Source organism: Bombina bombina, chromosome 7 (genome assembly GCF_027579735.1).
Source record: "Bombina bombina isolate aBomBom1 chromosome 7, aBomBom1.pri, whole genome shotgun sequence".
Taxonomy (NCBI): domain Eukaryota; kingdom Metazoa; phylum Chordata; class Amphibia; order Anura; family Bombinatoridae; genus Bombina; species Bombina bombina.
The window spans coordinates 167,647,249-167,665,603 of NC_069505.1; the positions used below are offsets into that span (position 1 = coordinate 167,647,249).

Genomic DNA, 18,355 nt, shown 5'->3' on the forward strand with positions numbered 1-18,355 from the left:
TTGTACTTGCAAGACTTGTTTTCTGCAATAGTTTTTCAACAGCCCCCAACACCTCCTGCCTTATAATAAAGTAGCAAATCCAGACTTGTAGACAAAGCTAGTCACTGTCATTTTTAAGTTAAAAAAAAAAAATTTGCAATTGCTTATTTAATTCACTATGCTGGTGTCAAATAGAGGGACAGGAATGTAGCAGGTTTAAGTCTGCAAGGTGCACTTCCAATTCTTAGAATTGTACAACTTACCATTTTTATAAAATTGTTAAACTACAGGGCAGCGGGGTAGGGGGTATATTATGAAAGTATAAAATTAATATGAATGATTACATATTATTAAAATCCCAGTCTGCATGGTATATAGGATTGTTAAAGTAACTATCTAAAGAGTTTTCACACTGCCTTGTTGGCATATTGGCAGATAAGGGGGAAGACCTAGGTTCTAACATGGTGGTGCCCATTATGTTATGGAATTAAGTAAACCAAACATTTTACAAGAAAATGGAACAAAATTAATTATGAAAGTATATTTATTTTACAACATAATTAAAACATGTTAGACTACAATCTCAAAGTGTACCTTTAAAAGGGACAGTATACACACATTTTCATTTAACTGCATGTAATAGACACTACTATAAAGAATAGTATGCACAGATACTGATCTAAAAATCCAATATGAAATCTTTAAAAACTTACTTAGAAGCTCCCAATTTAGCCCTGTTGATGAGATTAGTCTGGAACACCCACTGAAAGGGTCAGAGCAGACCCCCCCCCCTCTCCCCTGCATATGAATATACAAACAGAAGCAATATGAAGTCTGTAGACATCAGTTTACATCTTAAACTTTGGGGCTTGGTTATAAGTCTGAAAAACAGCACAATGTTATTTAAAAATAAACAAAACTATACATTGTTACAAAAACACTCCCAGGTGGGCTGTTGAAATGGATAATCTACAACACATTTGTGCAAAGAAAAATCTAGTGTACAATGTCCCTTTAAATAGAATAGTGAACATGCAGACATAACGCAATACCTACATAAGTATGTCTCTTGATGAAGCCTAGCGGATTGCTGGTGCATATTTTGTCGCCCTCTAATCCAATTACCCTCTTACAGATGTTGACACTTGGTTTGTTTGGACTTTTTGCAATCACAATATCCCCCCTGCAAGGAAAATATACAAAAGTGCTATTAAAATAATGATAGATTTAAACATTAAGCAGAGAATACCAAAGCTTTAACCTCTAAGATCAGAGAACGTCTCATTGTTGTTGTTGTTTTAATACAAGAAGTGCACCTGGTATTCTGATTAAATGCCAGATACTGTGCAAGTGCAAGCGATGCTCCACTGAAGCAGCAAGCACAAGAAACAAAGCCAACGGCAGCTATGTCAGCTCAAATGGGACTAGGTTCCCCCATACTTCTAGCTGGGGACACAAAATGCCAGCTGCCTAGAACAGACGAAGTAGGAAAAAAAAAAAGAAAACAAAATACACCACATAAAAAAAAAAAGGAGGTAAAACAAATAATTGTATGGGCACAAATAGCACATTGCATTTCTTGCCATAAAATAAAAATGTATATAAAAACTAAAATGTTTTTATATATACACACTTTTTTTTTGTACAATATAAAGAGATTTAATTTTATATTACAGGTTGAAAACCCTTGATCCAAACTGCTTGAGCCCATAAACGGTTTGGATTTTGGAATATTTGTATAGTTGTACCTGTAAAATGGGGCAGTTTGGAGAGGGCAAACGTGAACAACAATATCTTATGTGATTGTCATAATACAGATTATACATGAAACCTAAATGTAGTGCTCTTTTTTTTAATTTTGTATGTATCAGAAAGCTAGTACAGTACTGTAATATAAATGGTAATAGTGGTTGTTTTAAATAAAGATAGACTAGTATTTGTATTTTACAACACAAAAACAAAAAAAAGACTAGGAAAAATAGCCATTTTTAAAAACATCGGTTTCTTGTATTAGGGATTCATACTAAAAAAATTATATATATATATATCCAGTCAGTCATTGAAACCAAAAATAATGAGATGTCAGTTTGACATTTAGCGCGCGTTTAACGCTATAAAAAGCATTAAGAATGAAATTAAATATTTTTTTTTTTTTTTTTTTTTTTTGAATCAGCTTTATTGAAAAGATAATAAAGGTAGAATTACAGGGTGTGGAGACGCAGCTCCATGTTGATACATATAAAGTAAAGCGCAATATGTTAGACATGAAGCTAATTCAGTTTTAATTAACTTAACATTGAACTTTGAACTGGACTGGGACAACGCACACTTAACCCAATAATTTGATTCTCAACAAGACTTATAAAGGAGGTTATGCACAAGAGTTCTTTCCTTTCATTTATTTATATTACTGTTTAACTAAAGGGAAATTCCACCCCCAGGTAAGTCCGGTTCTTCACAGGACTGAAAGTAAATATAGGACCCGTCTAGCTATCTTTGAGATAAGTTTCCCATAAAGATAAGATTTCGGAGTACACCTCCATTCTGCCAGTTTTTAAATAATACAGTTCTTCAAGATGAATTAGTTCAGATACTCTTTGTACCCACATTTCTATAGTAGGTGGTTCTTTTGATCTCCAGTTTTTGGCAATTAAAAATTTTAAGCTATTTGACATTATGAAAAGTAGTTTAAGGGAGGGTTTATGTTTTAACTTGGGGGGCTTGTTTAACAACCAGAGCAAGGGATCTAGTGGAAATTGTGTCTCAAGTATGTCTTCTATTTCAGAAATGACAGATCTCCATAGGTTTTGGATGGCAGTGCACCACCACCACATGTGGGCCATGCCGCTATTAACATGACCACAGCGCCAGCATTTGTTTTGGGACTTGTAAAATAGTCTGTGTAGTTTTTGCGGTGTGTAGTACCATCTATGGAGTATTTTTAGGTTAATTTCTGTGGTAGCCATAGAGATGGAGGTCTTAAGTGTTGTGTTAATTATCTTTGACCTTATGTGCAGTGGTATTATTATTCCCAGGTCCCTTTCCCAGCTCTCCATGTATGGGACAAGGTACCCCGGGAAGGGTGTAATCAATATCTTGTAAATCTGTGATAGAAATTAAATAATTTTTGCTCATTTGTATGAATAATAATTTTAGTTACATCCTATATAATAAAAGGCAAAGTGTGTTTGTCCGAAGCTGTCATGCGCAGTAGAGACTGCGCGCAAAGACAAACACACCTGGCCTTCCAACTGACCTGATGTCGAGTGGTGGAGTGGGAGTGGCCGGGTGCACGCAGAGTGGGCGTGGCCGGGCGCAGAGTTGGTGTGACCGCGGGTGTGACGTGGGCGTGACCGCAAAAGAGAGAGGGGGGAGAGAGAGAGAGCGAGCAAGAGAGCGAAAGAGCGAGCGAGCAAGAGCGAGAGAGAGAACGAGAGAGAGCGAGCGCGCGAGAGAGAGAGAGCGAGAGCGAGCGCGAGAGAGAGCGAGCGCGCGAGAGAGAGCGCGAGAGAGAGAGAGCGAGAGCGAGAGAGAAAAAATGGCCCGTGTACACAGGCTTTAGGACTAGTTTAATATAAAAGAAACAGATAATAATGTAAATGGAACATACCTATTAATTGTGAAAAAGTGTCGACTTAAATTTTCACATAACACAACATCGTAATTCTTTATTGTGGGCTCCATAGAAGGTCCAGAGCACTGTAGATTAAAGCAAAAACAGTTCTGCATCACCATACATAAAAGTAGTAGTATTAGTGATAAAGTGCAAAATAATGATGGGTGTATCAGCTAATATAAGCAATATACTTACTATAACTATTTCTCCAACATACTCAAAGGTGCAGTGTGCGATACAACCATACTGAATGGCGTATCCTAGGAAACCCAAGGTTTTACCAACCACTCTTCGAAACATACCAACTCTTTATAGTGCACTATAGAAGAACAAAGAAAATTAAAGTAAGTATAAAATGTTGCTCAAATGTATATAAAAGGTCATGAAAGTGCAAACCGAAAATGTGTGTTAACACATTAACATAGTAATATAGGTTAAAGGAAAATAAAACTTCATGTCCACCAAGTTCAACCTCCATACCTGTTACTATTGTTGATCTAGAAGGAGAAAAAAACAAACAAAAAGATTTCCAATTTTTAGGATCTACAAAATACTATACTGTCAATACTAACTATTCTATCCTGCATTGACACACACACACACACATATACACACAAAAGCTAAAATATTTGTTGAATTTGCAGATAATTCCAAATTCTTATTGTTTTTATAGTCAAGAACCCCTTACACTGCTATAGGTGAAATTTATGTTTCTTAAGTTTCAGTGGGTGATTTTGTCCATTATAAAGTTCTATTCACGAACAGACCAGCTGTTAAAAGGGATACTAAACCAAAAATGTTTCTTTAATGAAAAAATCTGGGTTTAGTATCCCTTTAATTGCTTATAAGGGCCCTGTACATTATTTCTATAATGTAATCATATTCCCTCAGAGACTCCTCTTTTCCAGAGTAAATAATTGCAACCTTTCAAGTCTTTCTTCAATGCAAAGCTTCCATTCTCCTTATAAATGTCACCCTCTTCTGAACTTTTTTCCAGTTCTATAATGTCGTTTTTTAAAATTTTGTGCAGAAAGTTGCACTTCATATTCAAGGTAGGGACTTACCATTGATTTATAAATAGGGAAGATTATATTTTCATTATGTGAATTCAGAGGCGTAACTAGAAACCACAGGGCCCAGGTGCAAGAATCTAAGAAGGGCCCCACCACCACCACCCCTCCCCCCTCCAAAAAAAGGTGAATACATTTTTTTTTATTACATTTAACACAGAAAAAAATGTGAATCAGATTACATGTCTGCAAAAGGAGGTACCCTGTGCCCACAGTCTGTGAGATGGTCTGACCCCCCTATTACTGTATATATATAGTAACACTATTTAACCCCCCAGTACTGTATATAGTAAGTTAGTGACACAGTCTGTAATCTGCCGGTGAGATGGCTGGCCTGACCCTACCCGCCCAGTACTCCACAAGAACTAAGACTTTGCTTGCACCTGGTAGCGCTCGTATTGAACGTGAAATGTTTTAGTACGAGCGCTAACCCGATGTGCACAAAAAGCGGAAGTTGGAATACCGTGCACGTAAAAGTGTTCCCCATAGAAGTCAATGGAGCAAAAAAAGTGAAAAAAAACCTTAAGACCCTACTTGCGCGCAAACCCGATTGCATATTCTCAAGTGTGCTAACCCGACATAAAAATATGAATATTTCACATTACAATGTTCTTCACATAGAAGAATATGTTCTATTTATTAATAAATACATATATCTGATGGTATTTTGAGATTATATATATATATATATATATATATATATATATATATATATATATATATATATATATATACACATATACACACACACATACATACACATACACACACTGTATCTGAGGCACCACAGGTACACATTGTCTAGCCAGAGCTAACCATTTTACATACCATGCGCTGCAAATGATAATTAAAGTTTTTAAAAGTGTATTCTTAAATGCACTGTTATACACTAAAATCAAAATACATAAATATCTAATTTCATGGAATATCTTGTCTCTTTCTCACTGAGTGACAAAGAGAAAACCTAACCAAGTTAAAGGGAGAGTCAACATGAGAAATGTTAAAGGGAAAGATTTCTATATGCCTGATATCCAAAGAGATTTCAACATTGAACTTATCACATTTATTCTTAAACATAATTATTTTTTGTATCAGAATAGGTTTTATTTACAGATTAAGGGGTCGGCCATGGGCACCAGGTTCGCTCCAAGCTTTGCAAATTTATTTATGGGAATTTTTGAACAATACATTTATGATTCCCATAAATGTATGGTGTTCTATGGCCGTTACATTGATGATCTTTTGTTTATTTTTAGGGGTTCCCATGAACAAGTGGTGGGGTTCATCAAGCACCTGAACGGTAATAATTTTGGGTTTTCCCACAATATTCAGAAAGATTGTATTGAATTTTTAGACCTCTCATTGGGAAGGTCGGTTGGTGGAACAGTTTCTTCTAGAACTTATTTCAAAATTATTGATTGCAATAGTTTTCTACACTATGAGAGCAATCATTATAGCTGTTGGAAAAACAATGTTCCATACGGACAGTTTAGGAGAATTAGAAGGAACTATGATGAACTATGATGACCAGGCCAAAGTGATTGGCAATAGGTTTATAGAGAAAGGTAATCCCGCTACTTTGATTGATAAGAACCTTAAAAAAAGTTAGAGAAGAGGACAGAGATAGATATTTTATGAAAGATAAAGAAACAAGATAAATTCAAAGAATCAAATCCCCCTTTGTTTATTACTAGATATAATTCAAACCATAGAGAAATTCACAAAATCTTATGTAAACACTGGCCAGTCTTAACAAATGATCCTATATTTCGTGAGATATAGAAGGGCCCCTACACTTAAAACCACATTGGCCCCGAGTAAGATAGTGAGAGACAAAAAAACCAATACAATCATTTTAAGGATTTTACTACTAAAAATTCTAACAAGAATAGAGTGTCAAAATGCTTTAAAAAAATGTTGTGGTATGTGCAAGTATATAGCACATGGGACATCATATTTTAGATCACACACTACAGGTGAGCTTTTTTCAATTAAGAGTCATATGACCTGTGAATCCACTTTCATTGTTTATCTATTGTACTGTCAATGTGGGGTCCAATATGTTGGGCACACTTGTAGAAAGGCAAAAAGGAGGTGGAGTGAACACGTGTACAACATTAAGAAAAAGATTTCATCTCATAGTGTGTCCAGACATTGTGTTCATGTACATAAAGGGAATAGAAATGAGAATATGATGAAAATTATTCCCATAGAACAAAATTAGTAGATCACAACCTAATGCCTTCCTTACCCTTAGACGTAGGGAATCCTTTTGGATCACCAAGCTAAGAACCCTTCAACCTGAAGGACTTAATGAGAATTTGGACATGGCCGCCCTTTTTATATTGGACCTTATTATCATTATTCTAGTTTATTTTATCTACTGTCATAACATATATTTACATATCAATATTTGTCTTGGGTTAACATCTTAGACAATGACATTAGTATATTTAGTCCCCACTATGACACTCCATTAGTTATAGGTCTACAACATTGATATCCATTCCAGATAACCTGTTAGATCCCTTACCATCACTTAAGTGAATCTGCAATACACCAACACATTTATCTCCTAAGGATTTACTAATATAGTTCACATCACAATTCTGACTTAGATAACATACCAGGATTATTATGGTAATATCACGTTTACATACTAATCTTTATATTTTATATGTGTTTAGGGAATAACCCCCATGGTTATCACCACATAGTCACATCCAGTTTATGTTACACTTATTAGGAGTTATTAAATAGCACACATAATGTAAATACACATCTCCCCCACACCACACATTACTTTACTCTATATCACATATTGTAGTGGCATATCACACATATATTCGCTATTCACTCCTATCTCCGTATTATTGAGTTGATTTCTGTATACACTACTAGTATGATATATACCTTTAGTTATTAAGGACATTTCAAATCAGGATTTATCTTCACAGATGCATTCTAGTTTAACACATCACATTATTATATCTTAGGCACACGACATTATAGCCAACATTTTAAGACTTTATTCTTTATGATCTCATACAAGTAAATTATATGTAGTGGATTAGCTGTGGGCAGTACACATTAGTGCACATCTAGCACATCAGTATTTAGACACGTTTTATTAAGTATAGATTAGGATAATTAAATTCCTTGGTGGTAATAAGTTACTTTATGATCTTTGTCTATCATGATGATAATCATTAGTGTTACATGTGCATCGTACGCTCCGTTTTTGTTATGTCTTTCATTGAATAAGTTTTTTTGCCATCTGACATGGGCTAATAATGAATACCCATTGGCCAGCGTAATCTCTGACACACAAGTGTGGGTGGTCTAAAGAAACCCGGATGTTGGTTAACAACTGCCGATTTCTGCGATCGGTATTGAGTGATATGTACTAAGATCTCAAATGTAATAATATTTGAGCACATAAACCTGCAATAGAAAAAACATAATTTATGCTTACCTGATAAATTTATTTCTCTTGTAGTGTATCCAGTCCACGGATCATCCATTACTTATGGAATATATTCTCCTTCCCAACAGGAAGTTGCAAGAGTCCACCCACAGCAAAGCTGCTATATAGCTCCTCCCCTAACTGCCATATTCAGTCATTCGACAGAAAACATGCAGAGAAAGGAAAAACCATAGGGTGCAGTGGTGACTGTAGTTCAAATGAAAAAATTACCTGCCTTAAAGTGACAGGGCGGGCCGTGGACTGGATACACTACAAGAGAAATAAATTTATCAGGTAAGCATAAACTATGTTTTCTCTTGTTAAGTGTATCCAGTCCACGGATCATCCATTACTTATGGAATACCAATACCAAAGCTAAAGTACTCGGATGATGGGAGGGACAAGGCAGGTACTTAAACGGAAATTACCACTGCCTGTAAAAAAAAAAAAAAAAAACCTTTCTCCCAAAAATAGTCTCCAAAGAAGCAAGGTATCAAATTTGTTAAATTTGAAAAAGTATGAAGCGCAGACCAAGACTCCGTCTTGTAAATCTGTTCAACAGAAGCCACATTTAAAAAAGGCCCAAGTGAAAACCACAGCTCTAGTAGAATGAGCTGCAATCCCTTCAGGAGGCTGCTGTCCAGCAGTCTCATAAGCTAAATGAATTATGCTTTTTAACCAAAAAGACAGAGAGGCTGCTGAAGTCTTTTGACCTCTCCTCTGTCCAGAATAGACAACAAACAAGGTGAACGTTTGATGAAAACTGTAGTAACTTGTAAGTAAAACTTTAAAGCACAAACCACGTCCAATATTGTGTAATAGACGTTCCTTCTTTGAGGAAGGATTAGGATACAAGCATGGAACAACTATCTCTTGAGTGATGTTCTTGTTAGATACCACCTTAGGAAAAAACCCAGGTTGGTACGCAGGACTACCTTATCCGTACGAAGGACCAGATAAGGAAAATCACATTGTAACACAGATAATTTGGAGACTCTACGAGTCGAGGAAATAGCTACCCAAAAAGAACTTTCCAAGATAAAGATTGATATCTATGGAACAAAAAAAGGTTCAAACGGAACTTCTTGAAGAGCCTTAAGAACCAGGTTTAAGCTCCATGGTGGAGCAACAGTTTTAAACACAGGCTTGGATCTAACCAAAGCCTGACCAAATGCCTGAACGTCTAGAATACCTACCAGACGCTGGTGCAAAAAAATAGACAGAGTAAAAATCTGTCCCTTTTAAGGAATTAGCTGACAACCCTTTTCTCAAAAACATCTTGGAGAAAAGATAATATCCTGGGAATCCAGGCTTTACTCCATGAGTAACCCTTGGATTCATAACAATCCGATATTTACACCATATCTATGTTCAATTTTTCCTAGAGACAGGCTTTCATGTCTGTATTAAGGTATCAATGACTGACTCGGAGAAGCCATGCTTTGATAACATCAAGCGTTCAGTCTCCAGGCAGTCCATCTCAGATTGATTCTATTTAGATGGTTGAAAGGACCCTGAGGTAGAGGGACCTGTCTCAGAAGCAGAGACCGTGATGGAAAGGATGACATGTCCACCAGATCTGCATACCAGGTCCTGCGTGGCTACGCAGGCGCTGTCAAAAACACCAAAGCCCTCTCCTGCTTGGTCTTGACCTCCGGAGGAAATCCCACTCCCCCGGAAGAAAAGTCTGACGACTTAGAAAATCCACCTCCCAGTTCTCAACACCTGGGATATGGATAGCTGATAGACAAGAGTGAGTCTCTGTCCAGTGAAATATTGTAAGACTTCTAACATCACTAGGGAACTTCTGTTCCCCCTTGATGGCTGATGTAAGCCACAGTCGTGTATATTGTCCGACTGAGTATGATGTACCTCAGAGTTGCTAACTGAGGCCAAGTCTGAAGAGCATGGAATATCACTCCCAGAATATTTATTAGAAGGAGGGTCTCCTCCTAAGTCCACTATCCCTGAGCCTTCAGGGAGTTCCAGACTGCATCCCAACCTAAAAGGCTGGCATCCATTGTAACAATTGTCCCATCTGACCTGCGGAAGGTCTTATCCTTGGACAGATGGACCCGACATAGTCACCAGAGAAGAGAATCTCTGGTCTCTTGGTCCAGGTTCAACAGGGGGACAAATCTGTGTAATCCCCGTTCCTCTGACTGAGCATGCATAGTTGCAGCGGTCTGAAATGTAGACGTGCAAACGGTACTATGTCCCTTGCCGCTACCTATTAAGCCGATTTCATTCATGTACTGAGCAACCGAAGGGCGCGGATGGGATGAAAATCACTGCAGAAATTTAGAAACTTTGACAACCTGGACTCCGTCAGGTAAATTTTCATTTCTACAGAATCTATCAGAGTCCCTAGGAGGGAAACCCTTGAGATTGGGGATAGAGAACTCTTTCCTTGTTCACTTTCCACCCATGTGATCTCAGAAATGCCAGTACTACGTCCGTATGAGACTTGGCAATTTGGATGTTTGACGCCTGTATCAGGATGTCGTCTAACTAAGGGGCCACTTCTATGCCCCGCGGCCTAAGGACCGCCAAAGCGACCCCAGAACCTCCATAAAGATTCTTGGGGCTGTAGATATCCCAAAGGAAAGAGCTACACACTGGTAATGCCTGTCTAGAAAGGCAAACCTGAAAAACGAAGGTGATCTTTATGCATCACAATGTGAGGATAAGCATCCTTCAAATCCATTGTAGTCCTCTATTGACTCTCCTGGATCATAGTTAAGATGGTACGAATAGTTTCCATCTTAAATGACGGAATTCTGAGGAATTTGTTTAAGATCTTTAGATCCAAAATAGGTCTGAAGGTTCCCTCACCTTGGGAACCACAAACAGATTTGAGTAAAAACTCTGTCCCTGTTCCTCTCTTGGAACTGGATGGATCTCGTACACAATGTAAGAATGCCTCCTTCTTTATCTGGTTTGCAGATAATTGTGAAAGGCGAAATCTCCCCTTTTTTTTGGGGGGGGGAATCTTTGAAATCCAGAAGATATCTCTGGGATATAAATTCCAATGCCTAGGGATCCTGGGCATCTCTTGCCCATGCCCGGGCGAAGAATGAAAGTCTGCCCCCTATAGGATCCGTTACTGGATAGGGGTCCGTTCCTTCATGCTGCCTTAGAGGCAGCAGCAGGCTCCTTGGCCTGCTTATCTTTGTTCCAGGTCCAATTGTCTCCAGACCGCCTTGGACTGAGCAAAAATTCCCTCTTGTTTTGCCTTAGAGGAAGTGGAAGCCACACCTGCCCTGAAGTTTTAAAAGGCACGAAAAATAGACCTTTTTTTGGCCCTTGATTCCTATCCTGAGGAAGGGCATGACCTTTTCCTCCAGTGATATAAGCAATAATCTCCTTCAAACCAGGCCCGAATAGGGTCTGCCCCTTGAAGGGAAGTTAAGTAGCTTATTTATTAAAGTCACGACAGCTGACCATGATATAAGCCATAGCGCTCTGTGCGCCAGTATAGTAAAAAACAGAATTCTTAGCCGTTAGTCTAGTCAAATGAACAAAGGCATCAGAAAACAAAGGAATTGGCTAGCATAAGCTTGTCAAATATATTCATCCAATGGAGTCGCCTGTAAAGCCTCATCAAGAGACTCAACCCAGAACGCCGCAGCAGCAGTGACAGAAGCAATGTATGCAAGGGGCTGCAGGATAAAACCCTGTTGAATAAACATTTTTTATCCATTGGATCTAAAAAGCACAACGGTCCTCGCCAGAGGTAGTGGTACGCTTAGCTAGAGTAGAAACTCTTCTCTCCACCTTAGGAACTGTCTGCCAGAAGTCCCGTGTGGTGGAACAGACACAACAAAACTGCCACAGCAGAGCTGTGGATTACCTTCCCTATAAACAATTTTGGAAGTCTTTTTAGCCCTTTAGAAATGTCCTGTAGTATTCATGGGACTGCTGAGGGAATCTGGATAATTCATTTTGTAATTTTAACTGCGCAAAAAAGCGCTAAATTAGGCCCCTCCCACTCATATTACAACAGTGGGAAGCTTCAGTTAACTGTTTCTATGCAAAATTTAAGCCAGCCATGTGGAAAAAACTTAGGCCCCAATAAGTTTTATCACCAAACATATGTTAAAAAAAACGATTAAACATGCCAGCAAACGTTTTAAAACACATTTTTACAAGAGTATGTATCTCTATTAATAAGCCTGATACCAGTCGCTTTTACTGCATTTAAGGCTATACCAACATTACAGTGTTATCACCAATGTACGTTAAAAAATGATTAAACATGCCAGCAAACGTTTTAAAACACATTTTTATAAGAGTATGTATCTCTATTAATAAGCCTGATACCAGTCGCTATCGCTGCATTTAAGGCTTTACTTACATTACTTCGGTATCAGCAGTATTTTCTTAGTCAATTCCATTCCTAGAAAAATATTTTACTGCACATACCTTATCTGCAGGAAAACCTGCACGCCATTCCCCCTCTGAAGTACCTCACTCCTCAGAATGTGTGAGAACAGCAAATGGATCTCAGTTACGTCTGCTAAGATTATAGAAAAACGCAGGCAGATTCTTCTTCCAAATACTGCCTGAGAAACAGCACACTCCGGTGCCATTTAAAAATAACAAACTTTTGATTGAAGAATAAACTAAGTATAAATCACCACAGACTCTCACAACCTATCTATGTTGAGGCTTGCAAGAGAATGACTGAATATGGCAGTTAGGGAAGGAGCTATATAGCAGCTTTGCTGTGGGTGGACTCTTGCAACTTCCTGTTGGGAAGGAGAATATATTCCATAAGTAATGGATGATCCGTGGACTGGATACACTTAACAAGAGAAATAAAGTATACATGGATAAAGGTGCTCTCAGTGCAATAGGCACTCCGATGGCATTGTGCGATGCACATATGGTCTCTGCTTTTGCTACGGTCTATGAGGGAGGGGAGGGGTGGGGTAATATGCACTAATCGGATTTTAAGTTTATTTTGTGGATGATCTGAACTGTTATTTTTATCCAAATGTTATTTGTATTCGAATGTATGGCGAATATGTTATTCACAATGTACACATGGGGGGGTATCTATAATGTAAAACTATGGATACAATGTATGACAAATAAGGATGTATTGATATCTCATTGGTTAAATAAGACTGCATCACTGGTTAGTTTACCATGTATGTTTACCAGAGTACCCATAGCAACTATGTTAATTGGATTGGATACAAATGTAAAGTATTGGATACAAATGTAAAGTATATTTTTAATTTGATACACTTGCTGCTGTGTTTTATCTGGGGATATATCATATACCCCTGAATCCTGTCTGGGATTAACTTAGCTGAAATCCTTGGAATCAGTCAGCTGGGCGGCTGAGAAGCCCCAGCCTGTGGATATTGCACCTGGAGGTGCTTTGAAATATGTAAGTGTGCCTATTCTCTATACACACACATTTTTGTATAAAACTGTGCTGGGCTATGTTGGCTCTATATCCCTTCCTTTAGGAACACTGTGGATCCCACAGGCGAGAAATCACTCCTGGATATCTGACTGTGTCTATTCAGTTTGCTGGGCAACTGTGAGGTTCCAGTCTGCTTCCCTGCACCCTAGGGTGCAGTTTGTTTGTAAGTATATCTCTTACAATCCTACTTCTACCTTGGTTTTGTGGTATTAGGCCATTGGGCGCCTCTGTGTTCTTCTTTTCTACATTTAGACACCAATCAACAAGCGCTACCCAGGTGCTGAACCAAAAGTTTTCTGGCTCCTAAAGCTTACATTCTTGCTTTTTCAAAGAAAAATAAGTAAATTAGAACGTTGCTTAAAATTGCATGATCTATCTGAATCATGAAAGTTTAATTTTGACTAGACTATCCCTTTAATATACTTTTTACCTCTGTGATTACCTTGTATCTAAGATAGCCTTCTTCTCTCCGATCTTTGACAGACTTGAATTTCAGGCAATTAGTGCTGATTCTTAAATAACTCCCTGGGAGAAAGCCCAGTGTTATCTATAAGGCACACGTGAACAAACAGTATGTTTTTAACTATTCACAGCCAGACTGTGAGATAAGAGAATTTCAGAGTCTTAGACATCAGTCTTTGAGCCTACAAAGGTTTAGTGAAAAAAGCAAAATGTGATCATAAAAGTAAATTCGAAAGTGGTTTCAAATGACATGCCCTATCTGAATCATGAAAGTTTAATTTGGGCTTTAGTGTCCCTTTAAGAAGCTTCTGGCGTAATAACTGCTTTTCTGCATCCTATGGAAAATCAACTTGGAGAGCAAACAAATTGTATTGGCTCTGGTAAAGGGACAGTAAAGCACCTTGTCTGGCAACAAATTGACATACTTGGTGAGTGTGAATTTTTTAAATGCATTAATAAGTTATTTCCTGCAATTGTTTTTCAAAAAGTCAAACACTACCCACAACTTGTACCTGGAAGAGACAAGGCTAGCCACTATCAATATGTTAGCAAAATTAATTTTTTTGAAGTTTCTTATCTAATCTTCTCTGCTGAGGCTAAATATGGACAGATATGTGGCAAGGTTAGGCTTGTGAAGACTGCAGTGTGTGCTTCCAATTCTTAGAACTGGATGAGAACACAAATTATTAAACTTATATTACAAGAAAATTATATTTTAGTCTTTTTTCCAACAAAAAATGAAATATTGTATATTAAAATCGCAAAGTATTAGTATTAGTGCCCTTTTAAAAAGTTTGAAAATGTTCTGTTCTGTATAATAGGTAATTCAGGTTTTATACAAAATGATAGTCAGTGCATTCTGCCTTTCATTCAAAATGTGACAAATTACATTTACTCACAAACCAAAATGCAAAATAAATGTAAAAAGTATGCAGAAAAATCAGCCCTAGATAAAAATTACAATAGACACAATCTAGTTTGTATCCAGTAATTAGATAAATAGTTTTAATATAAATAAATGTACAGTATGTTAGAACACCAATGTTGTCTTCTTATTTCTTGCCATAGGCCAGGCACACAAACCATATTTTCTTATGAATACGTGCTCCTTCACCATCACTTGATTTTTGTTTATAAAATTAATCACAAGTCGCAGGGCAGAAATTGCTCCAAGCCTCATGAATGACATCCAAAAGATGGGAAAGGATTAGTTCTCAGTTGCTGCCAGTTAAATCGCCAGGTGGCTTTTTCTGCGCTGAAGGTGTTACTGATAATCCCATTACGCTGGTACTAAATCTTGCAGACATCAAAATTATCACCGAGGTCCCTTTTCATCCCATCCTTTCCAAATGACTGGAAGTTGCTTCACCTGAAAGAAGTCAAATCCACATGCAGCTGCTGTTTTAGCAGCCAGCCGACTTCCTGAGAATGCCAATCGTGTTCCAATTTCGCTGTGCTAGTGGCCCCCTATTCCCTGTCCAATAATACATCTGTTAAGAAATCCTACAGCTACAAATCAAGTTTAATCCTACCAGGGACCTCATGTTGGTCTTTCCTTCCAAAAATACAGCAGGTTTTGCTGCCTATATCTGTGAATGTCTGGGGAATACCCTCTAAATCCCAGACATACTTAGAAGAATAAGCTAAGGATCACATAACATGACCTCCAGAACCTTGATATGACTATATTCTGACCCAGAGGCATTCATTCTAGGTGAAGATTAGAACTTTGCATAATAAGATTACACAGCAAGTGAATGATATCAAGGGAATATCCATATGCAGTCGCCTGGTTTTGAATAGACAGCCTGCACTACACAATATGAAATGCAGACGACACAGAGCAAGCCTTTTCTAGCTGAAGTAAAATAGATTCACATAAATTAGTTTGCGGAGCCCAAGCTCTATAAACCCACATTACATCTCCCATTGACAGGTCTACTGAGAGTTACAATCGCACATGATACTATATGCCCCTTTTTGTATACAAAACACATTGTATTCCAAATGAAATGTAGAAAATTAAGTCTAGAAAATAAAGCCATTGTTGGTTCTAATCTCAGATTACAACTCTGAACATAATAAAATTAGGAAATCAATGCAAGGATTTGTTTTTAACGTTCAGTGGCATTGTTACAATATGGGGGCAAGTTAGCAAAAGAATTTAGTCAAGTGAACAAGTCTGAAGTCAGTATAATGCTGAGTAAATTAAAATTAGACACAAAAAATCTACAGCATTCACCCCTGAACGTCAATCTCTTAACAAAGATGTTCAAACCATGGGAACAGTAGATGTGGTTTAAAAACAGTGGCTGAGATCAGAGTGTGATTTTGTTTCATATCTTTAACTAGATACAACTTTTCTCTAATTTCAAGGGGAATAACTCCAAACGGGGTTAGTAAGTTTACTTGATGGAAATGTGAGAATCTAAAGATCATCTATTCACCCTCTGAAATGTGTTCATTAAGTTCCAGGACCTCGGGTTAGCCGCAGTATAACCTTCATTTCCTTGCAAGCGACACCAAAGACTTTCAAACTTGCAAAGGCAAGAAAAAGAATAGATATCGGCTTTTCATCTTCACAAGAACAGGCCAACAAATTGTCTTTGTCACAAAGAGTATTTTGGATGGAAAAAAAAAAAAAATGAAAAAAACCCCCCCATACTTTAAAAAGGGATAGTAAACCCAATTTTTTATTTCACGATTCAAATAGAGCAGGCAATTGTAAGCAACTTTCTAATTTACTCCTATTATCATTTTTTCTTCCTTCTCTTGGTATCTTTATTTGAAAAGCAAAAATGTATGTTTAAGAGCCGGCCCATTTTTTTTTCAGAACTTGGGTTGCACTTGCCGATTGGTTAGTTACATTTAGCCACCAATAAGCAAGTGCAACCCAGGTTCTGAACCAAAAATGAGCCGTCTCAAACATATACTTCTGCTTTTCAAATAAAGATACCAAGAGAAGGAAGAAAAATTGATAATGGGAGTAAATTAGAAAGTGGCTTACAATTGCATGCTCTATCTGAATCATGAAAGAAAAAAAATTGAGATGTTACGATTTACTGAAACTGTCCAAAGGACGGCAGCTAAAATGGTACTATACATGGTCTAAAATTACAAAGAAAGAGTATGATCTAAATATGTAAATTTTAGAGGAGAGAAGAGATAACATGATAGAATCCTTCAAATTTACGAAGGGACTTTTATAAATTGGAAGCTGAAAGCATTTCCCCAAAAAATAAATGCCAAAACAAGGGGTCACAATTTAAAGTTAGAGGGTAGCAGATATGAGGAGGCATATTTTTTTTTCTTCTTTTTACAGAAAGAGTGGTGGATTCATTGACTAAACTTCCAATTGAAGTGGTAAACACAAAGACTAACATTTTTCAAAAAAGTAACATGTAATATGGGTGGACTTGATGGGCATTTTTGGTTCTTATCTACCATCAAATTCTATGTTTCTATGATTTACAGAGGAGGTTAAAAAATTTCAAGAGTTAGAGCTTTGTATACGTATCATACTGGAGTAATGACAAACCGTAGAATAAAGCTCGCCACTGAATTGTAAATGCAAAAAAATAAATAACTTCAACATTTTTACACATTCATAAAAAAAATATACTTAGTCATTAAAAATACGGCTAAATATCAATTGACGAGCCCACTGATAGAGATTCACTGAATAGAATCGTTAATCCTTTCACTTCTGAAAACCATGAATAAAATTCATCATTTTTAAATACACTGAGCCCATCATACAAGAACAAAAGCATATGCACAAAGAGGTTTTAATAAATTTCAAAGCCCACAAGAGCAACAGTCTCATTAAAATTATAAATTACACAAACATGGAATAAAGATTCTAACGGCAGTGAAGCTAAGCAGATTACAGAAAAAAACCTGCGTTCCATATGAGAACGCACCATGGCCTTCCCAGATGGGGGCTTGGAACAAAAAGACCAACGCTACAGCTATGGAAACCTTGTGATCTTTCATTTCTGTTCAGCAGATGACAGCCAAATATGTTGAGTATTCTGTTTGTGCTGCTAATCTCTAAAGAAACCATAATATGATAAGGACTAAATAAAGTAATACATAATTGTATACAAATTATACTTTAACTATATACCTTTACTAAAAGATCTATTGTAGGGGGCAAACATACTGGATTAAAATATAGTGAATATAAAATATGATGATTAATGATTTACACAAGGAATATATATATATATATATATATATATATATATATATATATATTTATTTATTTATTTATTTCAGAACTGGATTTTTGGATGTCAAGTACATGGGTAATTATTTCT

The 18,355-nt window shown here is 37.1% G+C and overlaps 1 protein-coding gene across 2 annotated transcripts in view; it reads right to left on the bottom strand.

The window, feature by feature from the left end:
- Positions 1-18,355, bottom strand: part of IMMP1L (inner mitochondrial membrane peptidase subunit 1) — a 158,212-nt gene that overhangs the window by 102,980 nt on the left and 36,877 nt on the right. For both annotated transcript variants that reach the window (XM_053720399.1, XM_053720398.1), the window contains exons 2-4: positions 3,791-3,914; positions 3,590-3,678; positions 1,036-1,162 (exon numbers count right to left, since the gene is read on the bottom strand). In XM_053720399.1, the coding sequence (XP_053576374.1) occupies positions 1,036-1,162; positions 3,590-3,678; positions 3,791-3,895 (321 nt within the window). In that variant the 5' untranslated portion in view covers positions 3,896-3,914. The remainder of the gene's footprint in view (positions 1-1,035; positions 1,163-3,589; positions 3,679-3,790; positions 3,915-18,355) is intronic.